Genomic DNA, 9,610 nt, shown 5'->3' with positions numbered 1-9,610 from the left:
CCGTCCGCTCCCATCGGGTCCAAAGCACCAAGCTAAGCTTCTTCAAGCAGTGTTACAGCAGTAGCACAAGAGCGATGGCATCCATGAAGGCCGCGAAGGTCACCGGAGCTGGAGCACAGGCCAAGGAGCCGGCACCCAAGCTCAGCGAGACGGCGACGAAGCCGTCAGCCGCCAAGAACGGCGTCAAGAAGAAGGCCGAGCAGAAGCCCCGGGAGCCGAAGAAGAAGGTATAACACTGTAGCTGGCATGGCATCGTATTGTTGCCGTTACCTTTGCTCTTTTCGTGATGATCACTAGCTAGCTTCACGTGAAACCAGGTGAAGAGCAGCAAGCCCGCGGCATCCAAAAAGTGACGATGGAAGCTAAGAGAAATGGAGCTTGAGCGAGGGTCTCCGTGCTATGTTACTGTTATGAATTACGAATCCAGTCTTTCCATTCTTCTGTCTTTCATGATGTCTTGAACTTGTGCCCTTAGTCGGACAGGTCCTTGACTGTGTATGCACCCCTCATGTGATGAATACTAAAAATAAGACAGGTGTAACTATGTCGTCGCATTCATCTTCTCCCGAATGATGTTTTTGTGACCTGGTTGTTTGTTTGAGTTCCAATAAATACTTTCATTAGTATTATGACCTCGGCTGACACCTTTAACCGAGTAAAAGAGCTTGAGGTTCACCACTACTAACTACTGTTACGCACGATGTGATAGGAGATTCAGAGGTGCAAACCAATTCTCACAGGGCTTGATCCAATGATCCCAAAACCCATATACCACGCTATAAGATGGAGTACCCGTGTCACAATGTAAGAAATATGACCCCATTGGGTTATAGATTGTGCTTTTGGTGATTGAGTGACAATATTAAGTCTCCATCTGTGCAATTGATTTTATAATTAGTCTATGCTTAATACTCCTAATTAGTATCTAAACGTTCGATGTGACAGAAAATTTTAGAAGATTTTATAATTAGTTTATATTTAATACTCCTAATTAGCATCTAAACGTTCAATGTGACAGGAATTTTAGGAGCTCCCGGAGAACCAAACGGGCCTAAGAATCATATGAAATTCACCGAGGGACCGTTTGCTTTTCAGCATGGCGTGTTCTGTTCCATTGCTCTTCTCCCGTTAAAGCTGAAGTCCGTGCATGTGTAGAGGCATACGTCTGGCTTGTCGATCAATGGGTGCAGCCTACCACCCGTCAAGAGAAGAAGCTAGCACTCGCTACCTGCCCTGCTGCCCAGGATGCGCTGCTCCGGTACTACTAACCACTGAATGCCCAGAATGGTTCATGCGAGCTGCTAGCATGTATGGATAGCTACGACAGAACAAAACAAAAGGACGTAATTGCGTCATAACTTAAGTAGAACTACACAAGAAAACAAACACAAAATAAGATACGAGAGTATTAAGCATACTTACACGTGAAAGAAAAGTAGAAAATAATCAAGAACAATAAAAGAAGCAAAACCAATTTATCATTACGTTGCAAAGCCCCATAAAAAATCTTCATGAAGTCGCAAGTCCCCATAGAAATCCTCAGGAAAGTTGCAAGCATGCATCAGAAACAACACTAGGAACGGTACATGCGTAGCAAACCATACTGCCAAAAAAAAAGGAAGAATATGCACTAGAGTAACTTCCAAAAGAAAGAGAAAACTGAAAGACCATGCACTGGAGTAACTTAAAACGGAATATTCGGCTGCACACTTGCAACAATAGCCAGACGCATTAGAAAAAAAAAAGTGAAAATATATCCTGCTACAAGTATATCTCAGTATATCGTGAAGTTCAGCCAGGGACTAATATTCTAGCAGTGTTTGGCTGTTTGCACAAACTAGAATATTACAATATACATGCTTACAGGCCTTTGTGAGTTACATAAACACAGAACCATGTGCAGCGTGGGAAAATAAACAAAGGAAACTAGAAAAGGATGTGTTTATTTCGATCAGAGAGCTGCTTCCTCTTGCATTCCTCCGTAGTCTTACCATACGTCCATACCTTTTACAAGTTACACAGACCTCCACAGGGGAAAAATGCCTGGAAAGATGAGGATTTTCGTTGCCTCAATCCAATCAAACAGCTCGCCCGAGCAAGAGCAACCTCTCCCTGTGAAGAAATATTCTAGTACTAATGTCCTTGCGTATCACACATTCACACGACATTACAGAAACAATGTTACAAGCCTGTATGCAATACAATATGCATCATTATGTACAGTTGCAAAAGAGAGAAGAGGATGTGGTTTTCAATCATGTTAGCTTCTTCTCATACTGCGTGCCAGCCACAGCCTACAAGTTTCGCATAGAGCATAACTGGGCCAAGGTGCAAGGAAAGATGAGGGAAGAGTTCTTTCCTTGATTGATCCAATCCAAATCAACGGCCCCGGGCGCCCTTTCCTCGTGAAGGCACAAAACCCACAGATGCAAGCTTGGCCGTGCTTCATACTAGATATTTTGCACACATCTGTGTTTAATATAATACCCGTATCCAAACCTTTTGAATAAATATAAGAAGTCTCATTAAAAGGGAAACAAAGTCTTTCAGGTATAAATAGTAGTAGTCAATGAGGAAATTGATCTAAATTTGATCTTTATTCACTATATATGTATGTGGTTCAAAGCACTTATATTGTCATTTTCATATACAGAAACAGCATACTGAAATAATAGGAGAAACATAAAAGCAAATCTGGCATTCATCTACTAATGAGGAATCAAACATTCAGAAATTGTTTGTCAACTAAATTTACAAACCTTATACACAAAATCATAACCGTGAGAAACGTATGCCAGAGAAAAAGATCATACGGCAAAAGCTTGAGGTGAGGGCAGCAAGTACCTACTAGAATGGACTTATTTGGCGGGCCAACTTTAATTGCCACTCAAAAACCAAGCGCCTTGGAGTTGGTGCTAAAGCAACCTTTTGACGTGCAATTGCATCATCAGCATGAATAACAGACAATACATCTTCAACCAATGGATCTCTTCCGCCCCTAAGAGGGTCCTATGGAAAGAAATAAGGAAACAAGATATTCAGTTATAACAATGCATACTAGGATGAGATACTCTAGCAAACCACAATAGAATAAATTCTGCAGCTATTTCCAGGCAGTTGGGTTAGTTCTGACTACACCGATTAAAGAAAGTTCAAGGAAAACATACAGTAAGATCTTCTGCTTAATACCAATTAGTAGGAAATATGGCAATAAACCCGATACATGCATATCACTGGAGAAGTTTTGGCATTCATCAAACCTAAGTCCCAAATAGCAGTCAGTAGCTGTTCTTTTAAGGTTCCAGGGTAGAAGGATGTTCACAATGACACTCAAATATAGTTTACTCAGACTGAAAAGAAACCAGTAGCATTGTACGGCATATCAAGCTTCCCTCCAACTTTTCAAGCATGTGTTTTCATCAAAGTAGTTCACAATCAACCATGGTCTAGGACAAAAATATTGTCATAAGCTGATCAATTAACCTAAAATCAGCAATAGTTTGCTTGTGGAGAGGCATGTTATGAATCTCACCCTAAAGCCAAGAAACCTGTAATTTTAATCCAATCACATTACAAGAAAGCCCTACTGAGGAAAGGTTTTATGTAAGTGTTGGCAAGCCATTTATTAATGAATTAGGTAGCTGACTGCTTTCTTCCCATGTAAAATAATTGAGCCCTTCTACATAATCAACAGTGAGATCAATTCTGCCACACTAAAGAGGGGTGAATTAAAGAAATGACTGTAACACTAACACCCATAAACATTCAAAGGATATCCAGCAAGCTTAGTTAAAAAAAACAGTGAACCGATTTGCAAAAAAAGGAACCATTAATGCATCAATAAGTAACAGTATTAATTGAATTTACTGAACATCTACATACTTTCAAATACTAACAGAGCTTGAAAAGTCAGAAACAAGTACAAAATTAAGTCACTATCAAAGTTCATGCTATGAACCTGTAAGAAGATATCTGTATGTGTTTTCCCTTCATACAATAATAACCTTGCTTGAGCACCAACTTGATGGAGGACGTCGACAAAAGTTTGACTGCGCACAAAAGAAACAGAGTAACTGGTAACATGAAATTGAGAAAGGATTACAATTGTTACATGATGAATTCAAGCAACAGATCACAGCCAACAATATCAACCTACAGTAGAAGCAGAGAAATATACAAAAAGGGGAAGTTTTAGAGTAGTTGACCACAGAAAAAACAAGTAGCAAGCAATCTTATCATGATGGTTTTGCTCTGAAAATTTGACCCCTAATGCTATATGTGAGAAGACAATATTCTCATAAAACTCGGCAATCGACATTCTAGTCAAACAATACTCTTAGTTTAGCCATATTTATTGGAAGGAAATGTACCACCTTTTTGAGTGTAGAGAACAAAGGGACTTGGCCTTGTAGTGTTATGGGAAATTTTATGTTGGTTTTTATCGAGAAAAGTTGCACTTGATGTATATCAACTTTCCAGTCTGTATATATAAACACGATTTTGGTGTACAGGAAAAGGAATGGTAAAATTTGTAAAAGGAAAAGGAAGATTGCAGGAGCATCACAGCATTGCAGTATATTTTAGACACTTTAAAAGGGTACTTTTGTCCTGCCCCACCTTGCCACATGGCTTCATGTAATCTAACAAGTAAATTCTGTTTAACTGGTTTGTACAATGTCAATAACTACTAATTGATATTTCAGATTGGGATAACAGGCATCCAATTAGTTAAGCAGCTGTGGAGAAGTTTCCTTTGTTAAATTCAAGGGCTAAAAATATTTGGACAGACATAGGACTTCCTTTCGACACCACAGCATGGCAAGGCATAGACAAATCATGTCAACCATAACTCCAGCTTTACTTGAGTATTGTCCTTCAGTTTCCTAAACAAACATTTGTAGAAGGAATATGAACAAACCTAGCAGATGATGGTATGGAATAATCTCCAGTTCCATGCATAAGAACAATAAGTGGCAGAAGAGCTATGGTTTCAGCACTTGACATCTTGGCGATGATTTCAGGAGAATAACGTGACAATGATTCCTCTCCTTCCATTATGCTGAAATTGCAGTTCATATGCTTTCTTAGTGTGATCTATGACCATTACTAGATAAATTTACCACTTCCACAGCATAGTCACTTTAATACCTGAGGAATATTGAGCGATAAAGACCACGTTCATGGAAATGGTCAACCAAACTATGGATATTGTATCTGCAAGAAAAAAACACTTTTGGTGATAAAGCCAAGTCATCCAGATGCAAAGCAATGATGGTTTTTGGAGACTGATGTTTTCAGATTTTAGGAAGTTCTTACGTATGTAGTTCACATGACAAGGAAAAAGAGAGAAGATTTTCAATGCATTGACATTTTGAAGACTCAAAAAGGGCAATTGCATGTTTCCCCAGCATTACTTTGCAAATAATACCTTCCACAGAAGATACTCAATATGCTGAGTGAGGACAATATGTTTACTACCTCTGATTTCAAATGCAGGTCATTTAGGACATCGAGACGGTCTCCAATATGATGAATTGCAATTTTTTTTAGAAGCATAATTTTTTGAAATAGAGAAAGTTATATATTATGAAAGTATTGTCCATGGCAAATCTAGTAAATTAACCATATGATGTAAATATATGTAACTTTCTATATATTGGTGAGTCCAATTAAGAAGTTTGGCCGACTAGAATTCTAAAATGACCAACATTTGGATTTTGAGGGAGTATCTGAATTTTTGGCTAAGATTTCAAGGAGAGCTCAAAAGGCATCATCCTAAAAAGTCTGAATATCTTAACAGCAGCTCAGCTCCCTGAAGCCTTGGACAGTTGTATTAACCCATGCCTCTCTGCAGGACTCAAAATATTCATGCAATAGAAGCTAAGATCTCACCCTCCAGATAAACCGAAGTATGCTTTTATTTGGGTAACACTCCAAGAAACAGGATGCCCCCCAGATTCTTTTACTGCTTGCTCCATGAGGGCACAAGCTGCAATATGTGCACCTGCTGACTGACCCATCAAGTAGATCCTACAGATTCACCATAAATACTAGTCAAGTAATTAAGTGCCAAAAAGGGACAAGAATTTGAATGCGCATATAGTCAAAGTTAACCAACTAAACACAGAAGGATATAAAGGTGCATCCTTAACAGAACTCACAAGGATAAGTAACTACTTCTGCTGCTTAAAGCTAGAGCAAATAGAATGAGTAAGGTTCTATAATAAACAGATGAGGTCAGGTTTTCTCCTCAGTGATCATCAATTATTTTATCAAACAAATTTCAATCAATAACCGCTGGCACTAAAGTGTGAATCACAAATTTCAAAAGTTACATACATGACAAATCTCAAAATGAAATTATAAAAAATTGCATGCCAAGTTTAATAGAGAAATTAAAGAACTTGCTCACTTACTGATTAGGGTCTCCCCCATAATTGGCAATGTTGTTACACACAAAAGAAATCCCCTGAGAAGCATCATTAACCATGTCGCCTATTGTACCTTGGGGAAAATTTCTGGAAGGAGTATTTGTATGTTGTGTCAAGCAAATAAGATAGAAAAATCCATAATCCCTTGTTGGTAATAAAAGAATATAGTGATACAGTTAAACAATCAACACCTGTAATCAATGCAAGCAACTATTATTCCTCTCTCCGCCAATCGTCGTCCAAGAAGAGCACCCCATGCCTTGTAACTAAATTTAAGCCAAGTTCATCAATAAAGATAGCAACATAGGATTACAGTAGTTTTTTTTTTCTTTCAGAATCATCAATACTAACCCAATAATCCATGCCCCACCAGTTACGAAGGCCACCACTGGACAGGGCCTACTATTATCTTCTGGTATGTACAGATCCAACCTGTATAGGGTAATAATCATTACGCTCAACCATGTATAGGGAACATATTTACCTGTTCTTTCAGCTTGGGGACTTTCAGGCTGCTGTTACCTGTTTCTGGGTTGTTCTCCATAGACTATACTTCTACGAACTTGGCTTGAGAAGAAATAGTAATATCCAACTGTAAACCAAGAAAAGGATTTTCAGAAACTACAATGATATCATGTTACTTTGAAAGGAGTCAGAGGTGTATGGTCCCTTCAAGGCAACCTCAAGCATATATATTGAAACAACAAAACATACTCTGTGAATATGATATGTTAACAGGTTGGCTTCAGTATACCTTGTATGAATCCTGGCATAAGTAAAATTGCATAGATTGTGAGTGCAAGGAGTTGTGACATCCATCGGTAGCCTATCCTGAATAATAGTAAAAAAGATAAGAAAGAATATAAAAAACACAACAGTAAAGCTATGTATCAAAGCATTCCAGCGAAAGGTGAACACTGTCGATGCGTCTTATCATACCATACGAAGTTATCGAGTACCGGGAGTGTGTATAGGTCCTGTATATAGTGCTCTCACTTTCAATATTGGAGCTTGTGTACTTCTACAATTCTGCTATATACGAACACTGTCGATGGGTCTCATCATATCAAGATACACACGAAGCTATCCAGTACAGGGAGTGTACAGGTCCTGTACTCCTGTATATAGTGATCTCATTTTCAATATTGGAGCTTGTGTACTTTTACAATTCTGAACTTGGATCTGTACTCTTATTTTCTAGTGCCTTAACATGTTTCTAGTAGTACTTGTGCGGCCCTCTATCACGTATTTAATTGTCATAGTCAGCAGATGTAATTTTCTGAACAAGATGTAGAACTGGGTTTCCATGGAAAGAAACCGATATTTTATATCACCAAATTCAGCCGCCAGATTCAGGCAATCAGGAACATGCCTACTTCATTGCCCCCCATTTATCCAATCCAATACTAAAATCAAGAACAATGATTGGTTGATTAGCTGTTATTAGGACAAAAGCAAGTGGGCTGTATGACTAGTTAAATGTACAGCAGCATCACACTGCGTCAGCATGCACATGATTTTAAGATCAAAAAATATAATATGAAAATGAAATTTGCTGGGCAACAGCATATAGCCTGCACGCAAGGGAAATCCAGAAACGTCGAGGCCTTGTGTCATTGTGTGGCCCCCCGGAGCTTAATCTCAGCAAAACTACTCTACTCCCACGCCCCCCTTGTCGAGAAACTTCGACACGCAACTGCATCCAGTCTTATCAATCTCCTGTTTGCTTCTCGCGAAAAACTTCCTTCTCGACCCAGCCACGAGAGCCTCTCCAAACGTAGGCGGCTTTTTTCTAAAAGTAATTCGACCGTCGCCGCTGCAGGCCAGCAGCATCGAAACCATCAGCAACGCCCGCGCGTAGCATCGAGCAATCCGTCGCCCGTGCTTGACTAGATAACCAAAATTGCTTTTGTCGAGGCGGGTTGACGAGTTAATTAATAATCCGATAGCGACCGGAACTCGTCGGAACGGGATGGGAAGGAGCTGAGGAGCGGAAGGAAGAGCGCGAGCGCGCGCGCGTGCGAATTACCCAAGGTACTGGAGGAGCGTGAAGGTGAGGCGCGAGACGAGGTACGTCTCGGAGGCGGCGTGGCCGACGTCCTCGCGGAACGACGAGGACTGGCGCCTGAGGCTCCCGGGCCTCGGGGACGCGGACTGCACGGGCGACGCGGAGCGGTGGCGGCGGCGGCCGCCGAAGGAGTCGCTCCGCGCCAGCAGCGCGCCCGCCTCCTCGACGGAGGCCCGCATTGCGATTCTCCGCGGAGGCGCGGTGGTGGTGTGGTGGGAGATTCGAATTCTCTTTTGGCCGGGCACGGGCGCGGGTGGGTTGGGGGCGCGGTGGAGCGGGCAAGCGAGCGGGGGCGTTGCGAGTTGCGACGAGGGCGCGAGGTGGTGGTGGTGGGGCCTAAATAGGGGAGGCGGAGCGCGGAGGCGAGGAGACGCTCGGGCGGGCACGACGAGGGACGCGTCACGCGTCTGGGCACTGGGGGCGCGCCGCGAGGGCAACACATGGCGGCCGCAAAGTTTTGTGTTGCTTCCGGCATCCGCATCCTCGCCTGCACGGCCATATTGGGTGGGGGCGGCATGGCGGGGGCTTTCGGTGCTCGCGTTTTTCCGTTTCAAAAAAGCCTGTCGGATCTTGAAAACAAGCTTGGACTCGATACTCGGTGATGTAAGCTTGACTGATTGAAATTGTGCTTCTCCCAGGATACGCTCCTGGGGTCTCTCTGGACTCTGCAACTGCGAACGGTAACAGCACAGGCACACAACACGTATGCCCACGGCTTGCGAGCGCTAGTGGACACGTGGCAGTCAGGCAGGAGTCCGCGAGGGCCGTGGGCACCACCAGCACACGAAATTGCGTTTCGATTCTCCGTTTTTCTCCGTAAAAATCGATGGACCAAACTCTACCAAAGAAATGGATTGATGGACCGAACTCGTACCGAAGGGTTGTTTTGCCTTTGATATTCTGCCGCTCTGTATGGGCGAGAATGGTCGGTGGAACGGGGCCGCACAGCTACGCCGGCGGCTGCCAAAGTCCGCCGGTGTAGGCTGCGGGCGTCAGACAGGATGAGAATCTCGCAGGTTCTGGAGCTGGCTGCTCTTGCTCTGTGATGTTCGTGGCCTGCGCGGAATTAGCTGGCTCTAGGCTGCGGCGCTGAACGCGGCTGCCGTCCGTT

At 42.4% G+C, this 9,610-nt stretch overlaps 1 protein-coding gene across 3 annotated transcripts; it reads right to left on the bottom strand.

The window, feature by feature from the left end:
* Positions 1 to 1,731: 1,731 nt before the first annotated feature.
* Positions 1,732 to 8,953, bottom strand: LOC101781367 (probable isoprenylcysteine alpha-carbonyl methylesterase ICMEL2). Of its 3 annotated transcripts, none has more exons than XM_022827165.1 (12): positions 8,461 to 8,953; positions 7,186 to 7,257; positions 6,954 to 7,023; positions 6,783 to 6,863; positions 6,623 to 6,697; positions 6,417 to 6,518; positions 5,893 to 6,030; positions 5,149 to 5,214; positions 4,919 to 5,059; positions 3,959 to 4,049; positions 2,845 to 3,009; positions 1,732 to 2,499 (listed from the first exon to the last, which is right to left on the bottom strand). In XM_022827165.1, the coding sequence occupies exons 1-11, from the start codon at positions 8,939 to 8,941 to the stop codon at positions 2,848 to 2,850; spliced, it is 1,479 nt and encodes a 492-aa protein (XP_022682900.1). In that variant the 5' UTR covers positions 8,942 to 8,953; the 3' UTR covers positions 1,732 to 2,499; positions 2,845 to 2,847. The 3 variants fall into 3 exon arrangements, with proteins under 3 accessions (XP_022682900.1, XP_022682902.1, XP_004969288.1); XM_022827167.1 differs by having other exon boundaries at positions 2,849 to 3,009; positions 8,461 to 8,921; XM_004969231.4 differs by having other exon boundaries at positions 7,186 to 7,262; positions 8,461 to 8,794.
* Positions 8,954 to 9,610: the final 657 nt, after the last annotated feature.

This window comes from Setaria italica, chromosome V (assembly GCF_000263155.2).
Source record: "Setaria italica strain Yugu1 chromosome V, Setaria_italica_v2.0, whole genome shotgun sequence".
In the NCBI taxonomy this organism is placed as follows: domain Eukaryota; kingdom Viridiplantae; phylum Streptophyta; class Magnoliopsida; order Poales; family Poaceae; genus Setaria; species Setaria italica.
Note: the sequence above shows the minus strand (reverse complement) of the source record. Positions and strands in the feature narration are given on the sequence as shown.

Bases quoted from the DNA above. Each gene is read 5' to 3' on its own strand.
- LOC101781367 (XM_022827165.1), bottom strand. From the start codon at position 8,941: ATGTGTTGCCCTCGCGGCGCGCCCCCAGTGCCCAGACGCGTGACGCGT. The intron at 7,258-8,460 runs GTAATTCGCACG...TATTCAGGATAG, and splicing joins ACGCTCCTCCAGTACCTTGG to GCTACCGATGGATGTCACAA. The intron at 6,519-6,622 runs GTGTTGATTGTT...TACTCCTTCCAG, and splicing joins GTTGCTTGCATTGATTACAG to AAATTTTCCCCAAGGTACAA.